Here is a 14,524-nt window from a genome sequence, read left to right on the forward strand (position 1 = left end):
GACATGCAGGCGAGGTAGCGGCTAGAAAAGCAGGACAGCGGAGGCCAATAGTCTAAAAGCCATTCTATGGAGCAAGACCACTTATGAACCCACAGGGGCACAAGACAGTTGGTGTCAGCTCCGGGAAACATCTACGTGCACCTCTAGTGGGACAAAAGCGCATTACAAGACATTAATACATTACCGTCAGTGGCTCTTTTGTTAACACAGCAACTACGTTATATACCCCCGGGTGGTCAGAAGTGCTACATGTTTGGTAGTTTTGATATACAAAGTCTACTCAAGCGTTTTTGTCCAAATTATAAACAAGGATGATTGAAAGTGATTTGTACTGAACTCAATTATGCATTAGCCTTATCTTCATGTAAGATGTTTTGTATATATGTATGGTTTGCAGAAGTTGCTGTGATTGTAATGCACAGCTGCATCTACCAGAGAAGCACAGTTATCACAAAGAACAATGCATCTCATAAAAAGTGCATTTAGTTAATTATGCCATCATTTTTTTTAGATTACACTCAGATTAAGGGACCGCACTCATAAACAAAACCGAGAGCTCGCGTTGATTCTCGGCAGAGGCACAATCAGATTAATAAGGGGAGACGGGGCATTAAGCATTCATTAAAGCAATAACTGCAGCCGGAATGTGTTCATTAATCAATGGATCAAAGTTTATCTCGAGGAAAGTCTTCATAGAAAATGAATCAAAATTGCATTACTTGCATACTGATTCCTCAGCATCTCCTTCCACACTAAAAGCATTGTCACAACTTTATTCAGCATCAGTATTTCATATAATGAAGATTACTTTTTCTCTCAGTGTCATGTCTTTTATAAAAATGCCATATCCGCCCCTAATTTTGAGTTTGTCCACATGTTTGTAACTGCTTTGAAGATGATTTACGCTGTAAAGGCGGAGGCAAAAAAGACACGATGCCACTCAGTATTACCTTTCAAAAGCGTTTCACTGACCTAAAAACAATCATGTCTTTAGCCCCGTGCTAATCAACAAAGCATGACATCTGTGCCTATGTTGTTGTATTTTTTTTGGATCAACCAAAACAGATAAATATTCGATTTAAAGGAACCTCAACCTCAACAAAGCTTAAAATCTGTTTTAAAACTCTTGAACTTTTATTTTCTAAGCTTTAGCTTTGGTTTTTCTACGTTTTGGGTTCAAATATTTGAGATCTGAAGCTGATCTTTTCAGGAAACTAAGGAAATAGGAAACTATTTCTAGTGATCTCATCGGTCCATCCTATTTTCGAGATTTTTCTAAATGTTGACATAACAGTGGACAGAAAACAGCAGCTTGTCAGGCTGCTTAGCTTCCTGGGTTTTACGTTACCTTGGAAACAAGCGCTGCTGGCTCCAGCATGCATATGAAAAAAAAAGGTAGGGCTATGCCCACTTCACTTAAGATGTTTGTTATATCCTCTTCATCAATCAACTGCATCAGACCAACAGTGTAAATCAGCCAACGTGAGTACTTCACTGCCAGAGGAAAGCTTTGAAGCAGAGATCTGAGGACGGGGTTGGCCTGCGCGCTTTTGTCTGAGCCGCGCTCTTCCTGCAGGACAGAGCCCAGCGCATCCAAGGGCCACCCGGGAGTAACGAGAAGACTTTAAAACAATGGCTGCAGAACAACATCTAATTACCCACAAGGCACTAGATCAAGCCCTGCATTACAGGCAGAATGTTTTGTTTTTTTTTCTTTTACCTTTATGTGAGTTTCCATGAAGACTCACCTTGATAGTGAAAGGCTAGCATGATACAGTGCCCTGGGTTAGCAGGGGATCACCATTTGTTCAATGTTACTTTGGAAATTTCCACCAACACAGAATTGACTTTGAAACATGGTTATAAAGTACTTTACCTCTTGGGTAATAAAACTGAATTCTGTGTGTGTGTGTGTGTGTGTATGTGTGTGTGTGTGTGTGCGTATGTGTGTGTGTCGAGTTCACAGGTGTTTTGAGACAAGTTTGAATACATTTCCATTTTTAAGCGGGATCGCTATGCATAAATATTTTTAAATTGGGGAGCTGCACAACAGTCCCTTTCTAGATGAAGCACTACGTGATAAAATGGGTCGTGTTTTGTGTCTGTGTGAGCTGCACACATGCACACAACGTCTTTGTGTGGATATTTCTGTTGTGGTTTTATATTTGGTAGGAAATGTGCCATAAAAGCAGAGGAGACACCGAAACAAACTTTGGTTATTATGTGCACCAGCTCCGTCTGGCTGCTCCGATGTCGAACTATATCCTCCTGGAACATTTAGCTGCAAAAAGTCATTTATGTGACATCTGCCACGCTACCTTTTATTGTGTCTCTCTTTTTTTTTTTATATATCCTGTTTATGTTTAAGTAATGTAAAGTACATGATTGAGTTATCAGCTCATTTCGTCAGTTGTCTATTTTTAGGTTAATTTCTGATGATGCAAAGAGGAAGAGACTGCAGGAGAGAGAGAGAGGGAAAAGACAAACAGCATCTGCAGTGACATCAGTCCAAAGGACTCTTTGAGCCCTTTAGAGCAAGCGTGAATGGCTGTTCTCAACCCCATTAGAAGATTTGAAAGATGCAACAAAGTAATTAGGCAGTTGGCACATGGGGAAGTCGCGTAGGGAGCCAAGGAGTCGTCAGGGGGCTTTATAGGAAGAGTAACCCAAGATGACCCAGTTTGAAAAAAAAAAAAAAAAAAAAAAGAGGGTCATAATACAAAGTCATTCCTTAAACATCCACATCACAGCATGAAGCAAATAGCAGAACTGCAACACATTTAATTCTGGCTTTCTTTCTAAATTCACTTCAGAAGAAAACTGATCTAAAATTGCATCTAAAACTAAGACTTAATTACACTTTATTGTGGGTTTAAAAACTCAAAATCATCATGGCGAGAGAAAGTTCTGCACCTCAACCACTGAAATCAAAGTACCGTTTCAGTACCATCAGCCATGGATCAGACAACATTAAGACATATTTTATTCAACAAATACACTTTATCGCAAAGCACGGAGGCATATGCATATATATATATATATATATATATATACATATATATATATATATACATATATATATATATATACATATATATATACACACGTACACATACATATAAGTACAGGACTGTCTCAGAAAATTTTAATATTGTGATTTTCTGCAATGCAATTAAAAAAACAAAAATGTCATACATTCTGGATTCATTACAAATCAACTGAAATATTGCAAGCCTTTTATTATTTTAATATTGCTGATCAGCCATAATCAGCAATATTAAAATAATAAAAGGCTTGCAATATTTCAGTTGATTTGTAATGAATCCAGAATGTATGACATTTTTGTTTTTTTAATTGCATTGCAGAAAATAAAGAACTTTATCACAATATTCTAATTTTCTGAGACAGTCCTGTATATATAAATATATACATCCGTGCCCAATACCCCTCTATAACACCCCCAGATCAACAGTGCTATTGTATTTTTGTCCAAACAATCCCTGCCACGGCCAAACATCAGCAGGATATTATGTGAGATGGGCTTGCTGGACTCAGCTGTGTTCACTGTCATACATAACTAAACAAGCTCTTTCCTCGCTACCAACTGTGACATAAAATCTTCCGTCTCTCTGAGAGTTTATTATGAATATGCTTAGATCAGACCAGTGTTGTGTCTGTGCAGTCGAGCCATATTATTTCAGTCTTACTCAGGTATTGCAATCTCTTAGTGCAGTGTCTCCCAACCTGGGGTCCAGGCCCCCCTGGGGGGGCGCAAAACTTTGTCTGCTTTGAAATTATGCAGTTGTAAAAAATTATATTTGCGAATGAGTCATTCATAAGACATTGTTAGGAATATTTTATGAATGTCTTGAATATTTTTTGTGTTTTTTATACACTGGTGACAAACACAGGAAATTATTTCATTCCTTATTATTATATCATTACTCAACATTTAAATCTACTCCGACAGGTTGTTAAAGGAAAAATGTCTCATATTAAGAGACATTTTTCAGAAATATTTTTATGTCCTTTTATGTTGTTTTTTTTGCGTATTTTATACATTGGTGGCATTGGAGAAAAACAAAGTCATATGTATACAGTGTAAACCAAAGAGAAATGTATCAAAAAAACATAATTAATGTTCATTTTGGGAACCACTGTCTTAGTGGTTAAAATGTGTTTACTCAGAGGTATTACATACCTTTGTCCACAAAACTAACCGTTGCATTTCCTGAGTGAACCAGCTGAACCAGCTGCACACAACAAATACAGGGGACTTTAATTGTTGTGGTCCAGATTTTGTGTTCCTCATCAACCTAACCTCATCGTTTTTCAGTTTATCCATATGATCGACTCTGATCAGCCTCAACCTCACTCTCATCCGTGCTCTTTTACTGCTATTTGTTGCTAATTGCTCAGACTCTCATGAAACGTGTTTTTTTTATAGTATGTTCTTTTTACAAGTTACAAATGACTGGCAATTTCTCCTGAAGAGTTTGTGTCTATGTTCGTATTTTGCTGTTTTTGTGGTAACTTTTACCAAGTCAAAGGAAACTAACGAGGAGAAAGATGAACAATGGAGCTTTTAGAGGAACTTCTGCAGCCGATGAAATCTGATGTTGTGTGAGGTAAATGCATCATCAAATGACATCGTTGTGTGCACCAAGCATTCTGCAGATTCTCATCTGAGCAATGAGAAACCTAGCTGGATCATTTGGGCTACCCAGGTGATCAAATTGAGTTGTTCAGTTTTCATCCTGATACTTCCGTAGACCCTCAATGCTTGGAGAAATCCCTCTCTATTTTGGTACAGTTGCAGTAAAAGAGTTGATGAACGGTTTCAGTGGCATTTCTGCGATTATCGTGGTGTATAAACTGTCTAATCTAAAATGAATTTAGGTGATGGCAAAAATTCAAAATCCTTTTTTGTTTATTTTAATTTACTCAGGCACGATAACAGTCACAATGGCCGTGAGGTATGGAGTGCCTTATTTGATTCACCTATTCAGGGTTTTAAGACTTTCCTTTTGTATACAATTAAAAATACTTAAAAACATAAAGATTGTTGGGGTCAGTGAATTGCCAAACAAGTGTTATTTATAAAGTATAATAAAAATAAGGATGGAATCAAGAACCGGTTCTTGTTAAGAACCGGTTCCCAAACGATTTCCTTTTTGATTCCAGTGGGCACGAATGACGTTATCACAGCAGTCAATAGTAAACATGGCGCCCAAGCGATAGAAACGCTCACAGTCTGGTTACATTTCAGCAAAAAAGGCGACAACAGGGCAACTAGCAATACTTGCCAAGTGGATATTTTGTCAAAGGGAGGAAATACTACCAACATACAAAAACATTTATGCACACAGTAGTAATAACAATCAATGAATGTCGCGTTTACCATCCGCTCCGGACAAACGTCAGTAGTTCTCAACCCGGCAGCAGCAGCAACGCTAGCATCTGCTTGGCTAATAATACTGCAGGTAACTAATTAACTAACTACAGGGCCCCTGTAGTTAGTTAATTAGTTTATTAACAGGATAACAATGAGGCAAATGGTGCTAAATGAGCAGTGTTAGTTAAACTAACACTGCTCATTTAGCACCATTTGCCTCATTCTTATCCTGTTTTTCCAAATGAGAGTCGATGATTGGTGCTGCTTCTCTGAACCCACCAACTACAGCACAGCAGCCGTGGTGGACTGTAGGTCATACTGTCTTAAGTCATAAATCCAAAGACTTAACTTTGCTTATATGAAAGCTTTGGCTAAGAATTAGACCGGTGTGAACTAAACCTTTGTAAAATAAAAAAAGAAAAGCCTCAAGGCAGATCACTGTAATGATCCCTGTGCCAAGGTCTAAAGGGAAAGCTGAAGCAGCAGGCCAGCCTTGTCAATCACCAAGGTTTCACAAGCAGCCACAGCCCCTGCATGGCTTTGTCAGGTGTCTGTGAACGGGCAAAGGGGAAAGGTCGAGCATTTAATTAGGTGAGCAGGTAGGAGAGACCGACAAGGAGGAAGGAAAAGGTTAAGGCAGGCCAGGTCCGGTTTCAGATGATGGAAGGTTGAGAAAACTAGACTGGAGAGCCGTCTGCAATCCTGAACACTCATTATTTCCTGGAGAGGGCCTGGCAGAAGATAACTCTGTGCAAAAGTTATAGTCTGCAGGAGATATTGTACTTTAGGGCTGCAAAAACCTGAAAAAGATTAAGTGGGGTGGATGAATACTTTAAATCAATCGTCTCTCAGGCTGAGATCAGGCTCTTAATAAATAACTTTTTTTCTTAAAGTCTGCATTATTTCGTCAGCCAGAGTAAAAAATTGATATGATATATACTTGGCATGTAATATGTTGTGAAAGTTTAGGATGGAAAATTCTTACTACGAGGGAGCAGACGGCGTTAGCAGGAAAATACAATCAAAGTTCTTTCAAACTTTTAAATGACAGGAGAACCGAGGACTTTTTCAAGAGCTGAAATAATTAAATTCCATTGGCAATCTGGTTACCATCTTCTTGATCTTATTCGAGCAAGTAAATTCGCTTGGCTGAGTTGTCAGAAAGCAAGGACCTGAGATCATGAACAACAAAAGCGTTTTTCACTGCTGATAAAAGCTTGGATGGCGTTAAGTGGCAGGCTTCATTTATGCATGTGTTACGCGTGTCATCTCATCTGAAGGCGGACAACCACCTTCCAATCACAATGTGGGCCTGATTATGTCCACATCTGATGTGGATGATTCAGGCAACACTCATGTTATTAGCTCTAAACACAGCAATTACTCGGTTAGTGGCCTAAATTTTACTTTTCACTGCCTTTTTTTTTTTTTTTTTTTTACTGCTCAGCAACTGGCAGAAAACTGGGGTTTTTAATTCATAAAAGCATGGAAAATGAAGAGCAATCAGTTAAATTTAGGACACAGACAGACTTTTTCATAACTTGAAGGAACACTGGAGCAGGAAGATTTACTGCAGGTGGATGTGAAAGAAAAATGTTCAGCTGTTCATCATCACAGTTAATGATGTGTGTGTCCCGGGTGACGCCCGCACGCTCGTCTGCATAACGGTGCAGCGAGGCACCGCCGCGCTTCAAAAATCGGGCCGCCGTCGGGGGACGGATATTTGCCAACTGTTACGGTGAATGAAATCATGTTCCAGTGGTTCACGAAAACTTACTTGGACACGGCTCGACCAGGATGCTGCCAGGGAAACAAGACGTTGCCGACAGCTGCCCGATAGCTGTAGACGCCCAGGAGTCCGAGGGCCAGGGCCGCCTTGGAGACCCACGAGCACCGTCTTTGAACCAGGAGGTAGATGAGAACCAAACAGAAGGCCGACAGCACGGAAAGGACCATCTTGTGTTCAGAGCTGGAAAATGACAACAGACACGAGTAAAAGGCCAGGCCTGAAAAAGTATTTACAGGACTGTCTCAGAAAATTAGAATATTGTGATAAAGTCCTTTTATTTCTGTAATGCAAAAATGTCATACATTCTGGCTTCATTACAAATCAACTGAAATATTGAAAGCTTTTTATTATTTTAATATTGCTGATCATGGTTTACAGCTTAAGAAAACTCAAATATCCTATCTCAAAAAATTTGAATATTCTGGGAATCTTAATCTTAAACTGTAAGCCATAATCAGCAATATTAAAATAATAAAAGGCTTGCAATATTTCAGTTGATTTGTAATGAATCTAGAATGTATGACATTTTTGTTTTTTTAAATTGCATTACAGAAAATAAAGAACTTTATATATTCTAATTTTCTGAGACTGTCCTGTATGTTGCAAATTCATTCATAGATAAGCTGCTTGTGTAAACTACAGCGTTCACTTTTTTCTATTCCTCATTATAGGACGAGCGGACATTTCAGTTTAACTGATCAAAGAATGATTGAACGCTGAAGGGGTTGGAGCTATTGAAGCAAAGAACCTTTTGATCAGATAAAACATTTTAATTCCCATCCTGCATCATCAGTTTGAACTTTAAATCCACAGGTTTGCAACTGTTCACTTGATATACAGTCTAAAACTAGGTGACATTGACAACAAAAAGAAACACCTCAAAGGGTAAATCAAAGTCAAGAAGAAGTGCGTTTGTGTGTTAGGCCAAAAGCTGAACCACATGAAAGTGCAGGCTGGGTAATTAGAGACAAGTTTAGCTGTCGTTATCCATCTAACCAGCAGTGCAGTGAGGCAACACTGAACAAAGACAAAGCCACAATCCACATCTAGTCCACAATACGATGCACCTTCAAGAGGAAGTTAGAAACTGCTGCCCTGCACCGTTATCAGCATTAATGGCTTTGGAAGAGAAATCAAAAGTCTGAGCAATGAAGGAAGGGGATCTTCCCTTCTTGCAAAGCTTAGTGGAAATCCAGAAAACACACACTCACTGATGCCTCTGTCCCAGAGAGAGGTTTCTATGGGGTATTTGGACAGTGACAGAGCTTTTATTTTACTATCATACATCACCATAACGGATGTCAACCAAAGCAATCAGGATGTGATCAAAGTGTAGGCCAGGGGTAGGGAACCACAGTCCTGCACTGCCTAAAAACAGCCGCCATGAAGCCACTTTAAAAAAAGCATAGTCTAGACAGGTCACTCATCAACAGCTATAGTAATTATGTATGGACAGCCCGTATCAAACCTCCCCTTTAGAAGTAAAATCATAGAAAAAGCTGTTTTTCAACAGCTGTATAACCAGTACTCGAGTTGTAAATAAAAATCAGGGGGGATGGTGGATTTTATCATATGGGGACAGATAATTTGTGCTGATTACAAATAATATAATATATTACAAATAATAGCAGTGACCAAAACACCTGCAGAAATACTGCAGGAATGACATAGCAGCAGTTAAATGCAGCCTTCTGTAAGCTTTAAATATCCACTGGGCTTACATCAAATACATCAAAACACTACAATAAAAAACTGTTTTCTGAATTTATCAATAGCAGTAATACCACATTTATTGATGAAATGACATAAGGGATGGAAAGGGGGGATGGCAGTTTTACAGGGGGGATGCCATCCCCCCTCATCCCCCCTCAACTCCAGTACTGTGTATAACCCCCTAATACTGAATGGCTAAAGGTCGTCAATGACATCTGCACCAATACGGGTAGTGGCAACATTTCAGTCTTGGTCCTACTGGATCTCAGTGCTGCATTGGACACAGTTGACCAGAACATCTAGAGAGACCGGTTGAAGAGTGGGAATTTCTGGCAGAGCACCTACCTGGTTGGAGTCCTATCTAAAAGATAGGGGCTATTCAGTGTCTTTAGGTAACTACAAATCAGAGCTAACAAGAACCTGTGGAGTTCCTCAAGGTTCAGTTCTGGGGCATCTGTTGTTTAACATCCATATGTTTCCACTTGTTCAAATTAAAGAGAACAAAATGTGTTACCATATCTATCAGATGACGCACAATTCTATATAACCATCTCACCAGGAGACTATAATCCAATGCAAACATTGATCAAAATGTGGATGTGCCAACTTTCTTCAGTTTAATGAAGATAAAACAGAAATAATAGTGTTTGGAGCCGAGGAAGAAAGATTAAAAGTCAGCACTCAGCTTCAAGCAGTAAAGCTAAAAACCAATTGCCAAGCCAGAAATCTGGGAGAGGTTCTGGCCTCAGACCTGAATTTTAACAACCACATTAAGGCAGTCGTGAATTCAGCCCATTATCACCTAAAGAACATATTGAGGACAAAAGGACTGATGTCTCAGCAGGACTTGGAAAACGCTGGACTACTGTAACGCCGGTCTCACGGGTCTCACCAGGACCTCCATCAAACACCTGCAGTTTGTCCAGAACCTGCTGCCCGAGTCCTCACTGAGACCAGGAGACCCGAGTCCTCACTAAGACCCGGGACAATATAACTCCCATGTTAAAATCCTGCTGCTGGTTTATAAATCTCTGAATGGTCTCAGAACACATCTCTGATCTGGTCCATGATGAACCAACCAGAACCCTCAGGTCTCAGGGTCACGACTACTTTCTGTACCCAGAGTTGGAACAAAACACGCTGAGGCGGCGTTCAGTTTTCATACTCCTCATTCGTGGAACTACTCCCAGAATGCATCAGGGCTGCTGAAACTTAACTGCTCTAAGTCAAAGTTGAAAACCTTTTTATTTACTGCTGCATTTCAGTAATCTCCCACAATGCACTACAGCCTTTATTTCTTGCATCTCATTTGTTGTATTCTTTTTAACTTATGTCTGTCTGTCTTCATTTTTTGCTTTTAAACCTTTTAAAACATTTTTATGTAAAGAACTTTGAATGGTCTTGTACATGACATGTGCTCGACAAATAACCGTGTATTTCCTCTACACACGTTCACAAAGGCATCTTTTGAGTTCTTGACCTCTGTTGATGTTATGAACAAGTTCTTTCCTTTCACCAAGAAAAGGCTTCTGAAATCGTACCACTTTAGTTGTTCGTCTTTATCTTAATGGTCTGTTGATGTCGTTGAGCTCAGCAGTTTTTTCGTTCTTTCTGGCCACATCTAAGGTATAAATAACATTATTTTAATTTTATTGAATGTGTTGGCGGAAACACTGCAAGAGCTGGGAAACTGCAGTAATATGCCGTTCCCTTTCCCCCATTCAGTCTAATTATTTCTGGAGGAAAATCCAATATCCTACATGTTCTGTCGTTTTCAACTCTTCCCAGGGAGCAGAAATTAATCAGTAACATCTTTCTGTTACACTTTTGGGTAGGTGGAGAGTTGCTTTGCGCCCTAATATATCTGGTATGCTGCCTTTGGACAAACTATGTATCTTGTTTTTTCCTCTCATAAGTATTTTATCTTTTAATTGACCCCTGTAACCCTTTCCTTAGACAATGGACCAAGTTTATCCACCTTCATTGTGTTCCAGCAAAAATGAGTTTACTCGCCTCCGACACCTCAACTGCAGCTGTTTTGAAACTTAGTTCTAGTTATGTCCAGATATCTTCATATTACCACACATCCACACCCAGGGAGAGACACATATTGTAGACTATAAGACAAGATAGATAGAGCCCCAGGTTGATTAAAAAAAACCCACAATACAATACTGGCTGTGAAGTACAGACTGTTAAGACTCTCATAAGTACAAAGAGAAAAGGGAATGGTGTCAGTATACCCAAATGAATTGTGTGATATATTTACCACATTTCAGGCACATTTCTGCTAGTCAGTACAGTGATTTCAGCATCCTGTACCTCTGCGTTGCATCATGCAAACCTAAACCAACGCTCGTCTCGCTTCATCTTTCTACAACTGCTAATGTTTTGTCATTTAATTACGTTATTTTGGTTTTAATGGCCGCATTATAGCTGCAGGAGGGAAGTCATCGTGGCCATAATGCATGTAAAAATCCACATTGTACATTGTTCTGCACGTCCTAAAATACTATCGTCAAACGGCACTGATGCAGCAACAGGTTTATAGTCACATGAAATGATTTTCTGAAACAATAACTGCTAACTTATATCCGAGCGGCAGACTCCAGTGACAGCTGGGTGCTCAGAGGCTGCTCCTTATTGCTGCTATTTGGCAACAAGTTGGGCTTTAATGGCTCTCTTCCTCACATGTGCTATACAATGGTGAGTCGTAAAAAAACAATGAGCAATTTGACCGTGTTAACCTGAAGAGAAAGGTCTTATGACACTACTAACAGAGGAATATTTATATTGAAACAGATCTGATGAATGGTCTTTTTTAATCCGTACAAGCTTAAATATTTAAAAAAATTAGTACACCAGGTTATGTTGCTACAAAAAAAACGAACTATGCCTGTGCTATTAATCAGTTCCTGGCTGCTGATTATCCACACCTCTGTTTGTTTGTGACTCCACGCTAATTTGGAGAGCTCCTCGACAGATCCGATCATTATTATAATGAGAACAGCTGCCTATTGTCTTAGTATTAGGACTTTAATTTGCTGTCTTCATGCGACCACACACTAACCCGTGTGGTTTCGTAAGTCGTAACCTGCCCTCTCACATCACTTTAAGTTCAGACGACACTGAGAAAAAGGGATTCATAGACTTACTTTGACCTTTTTTCTTTGCAGAAAGTTTAAACCAAATATACTTAATTAATTTATTTTCCACCATCAACTTCATTCCCCTCGTTTATATCCATCCTTTTTGCCGGCCAGCAACAAAGTCCAAAAAAGTTAGGACAGGAAGCTTTTACAACTTTGTAAAATTCTGCCTCATAAAGTGTAAGAGGCCTCAGGAGTACAGTCATGGCAGCTCCAGCTGTTATTGTGTTCAATTATTCCTGCGAAAACATCTTCAGATGTGCAATGGTACGGGGTCAGTCTTGCTGCAGTTTACTTTTCTGCATTCAACAGTATCCGTTCCAAACTGACAACATGTGGAGGAACGCCAGGAAGACGAGCTGATCACCTGTCCATGCCTTTGTCACGTGCTCAGCGTGGTTTGTATTGTTGTGGTGAAAAATGAATGTACATCTGTACATCTCTAAAAAGGACGTCGTCTTCCATGCTGCTCTAAATGTTGTTCTGAAACAATCCCTTGCCAACGTGGCTACACCAGCTGCTGAATGATGATCTTTGATGCAGAGATGGCTGAAATATCAGGGATTTTTTTAGTCCACTTGGACTTTATACCCCAAAGCTCTTACAGATTATGCACTGTAGATGTACAAATATGCTATTTACTTGCAATATTGTTTTTTCAGTGATTTTTTCCACATATCTGTTACAGGGGAAGATCCTCTCTCCATTTAGCCTTTTGTGGATAATGCTTTTGTATCAACTCATCATTATCATCACCTGTTTATTAGCATTAAACTGCTACTGTACAGGTTTTTAAAGAACATATTTCAGGCCTGAAATGCAGAAGTCTGCAAACCAACCATGCAGTACTTTGTGGCCCATACCGTCTTAAGAGAAGAACTACTTTAAGCAAACATAAACATTTACATATGAGGATGTAACTACAAATGCACGATGTGGAAAGTGGTAGAAAAGCTGAGAAAATGTGAGTGAGGAACTACAAACTTGACTTTCAAGTGATGACGATCAAATTCAAATATAAAAAGTAAAATGTAAAAATGTAAAAAGTAAAAATACAATTTAAAAGTAGCACTCTAATTCCTGTTACTCTAGGTGTGTTACAGTACATTTAGTGTTTTGTCAGCACATTTGATACTGTTCTTATCATGGAAAAGCATTTAAAACTCATGACTTTTAGATACATTTTTAACCAACCTGTTAAGCCAATGCCCGACATCGGGAAGATGAGCCCACTGGATTCCTGTCTGGTTGAGGGAGCGCAGCAGCCGGCAGCACACCAGAGTGAAGGGTGGCGTGGCCAAAGCGAGCCACTTCTCTGAGTAAATCTCTGATTTGGGGTGAGTAAAGGGATGATTATTTTTAGAAGGGAGGGCATGCTCCTCTTCATCCCCAGAACCACTCTGCTCCCTGAAGTACTTTCGGCACACATCCTGGAAGACGGTGAGGCAGAGGGTGTTGAGCAGGAAGTACCAGGTCTGATGCTCTTCCTCTACGAAGCTGCTGGCCGCCAGGCTGAGAGTGTGACCGACCGTTCCTGCCAACAGCAGAACGTCCAGCTCTGAGAGCAGCCACTCCCCGCCAAAGATCCTCAGTGGAGACTGTGAGGAGGAAGGAAATAAAAAGGGACATTAAAAGCAAAGCGATAAACAAGAAAGTTAAAAAAAGGAGGCAGAATTAAAACCAAGCGATTGAACTTCTACAAAAAGTTTAGTTCAATCGTCCCTCAGCCAGTTGCCGTATGAATCAAAGAAAGGATTTCTGTGACAACTTTCAAACAAACAGGTTATTAATGACACTGTTTTCATAAAGTTCAAAATCTCCACCTGAGATAATTTTGGAGCCAGCAGAGGCGATATTAGAGATGCTAACTGGATTCAAACCTCTAATCTGTTAAATTTATGACCGGCTTAATTTGATACGTTAATGATTTGCTGCGAGAGGGAACCACAACTGCACACGCTTAACTACACACACAGACTACTTTCCTCTCGCCCACCTCTGTGCTGCGCCGCCATAATTGTCAGGGGAAAATGATCTGGATCTACTGCTTGGGTGATTCATCCTAATTTACTCAAAGACTAAAAACCTAATCTTGCAACAGCCATTAAATAACCCATATACTTCATAATAGAACCATCCAATTCCCAACCACTTATATCGGATCTAAGAGAAAATAGTCAACCGATGCACAAGCCATCCATGTTTCCCAATTTTATGTTAGGCAGTTTATTTTTAAGAGAAAAGTTTAGTAATAATCATAGCGCCTTGGCACTGCAGGCGGTGACCATGAGTTGTCATTCATAAATTGTGACCGGAGCCTTATGGAAGCCTCCATTGGTGTTTTTCCAGCTGCCTACTTGTATGCAAATAATTTTATTCAGAGCAAAGTGAGTTCAAGCAGAGTTCAGCCAACCTCTATACCTCAGCAGCAATATTTCAGTCTTACGAACAACAGACGTGCCTCTTGGCCTCTGTGTG

The 14,524-nt window shown here is 39.7% G+C and overlaps 1 protein-coding gene across 1 annotated transcript in view; it reads right to left on the reverse strand.

The window, feature by feature from the left end:
• pigg (phosphatidylinositol glycan anchor biosynthesis class G (EMM blood group)) overlaps positions 1-14,524 on the reverse strand; it is an 84,052-nt gene that overhangs the window by 27,643 nt on the left and 41,885 nt on the right. The window contains exons 9-10 of the mRNA XM_061725858.1: positions 13,241-13,644; positions 7,173-7,364 (exon numbers count right to left, since the gene is read on the reverse strand). Coding sequence (XP_061581842.1) covers positions 7,173-7,364; positions 13,241-13,644 — 596 coding nt within the window. The remainder of the gene's footprint in view (positions 1-7,172; positions 7,365-13,240; positions 13,645-14,524) is intronic.

The sequence above is a fragment of the Cololabis saira genome, chromosome 7, assembly GCF_033807715.1.
Source record: "Cololabis saira isolate AMF1-May2022 chromosome 7, fColSai1.1, whole genome shotgun sequence".
NCBI classification, from domain to species: domain Eukaryota; kingdom Metazoa; phylum Chordata; class Actinopteri; order Beloniformes; family Belonidae; genus Cololabis; species Cololabis saira.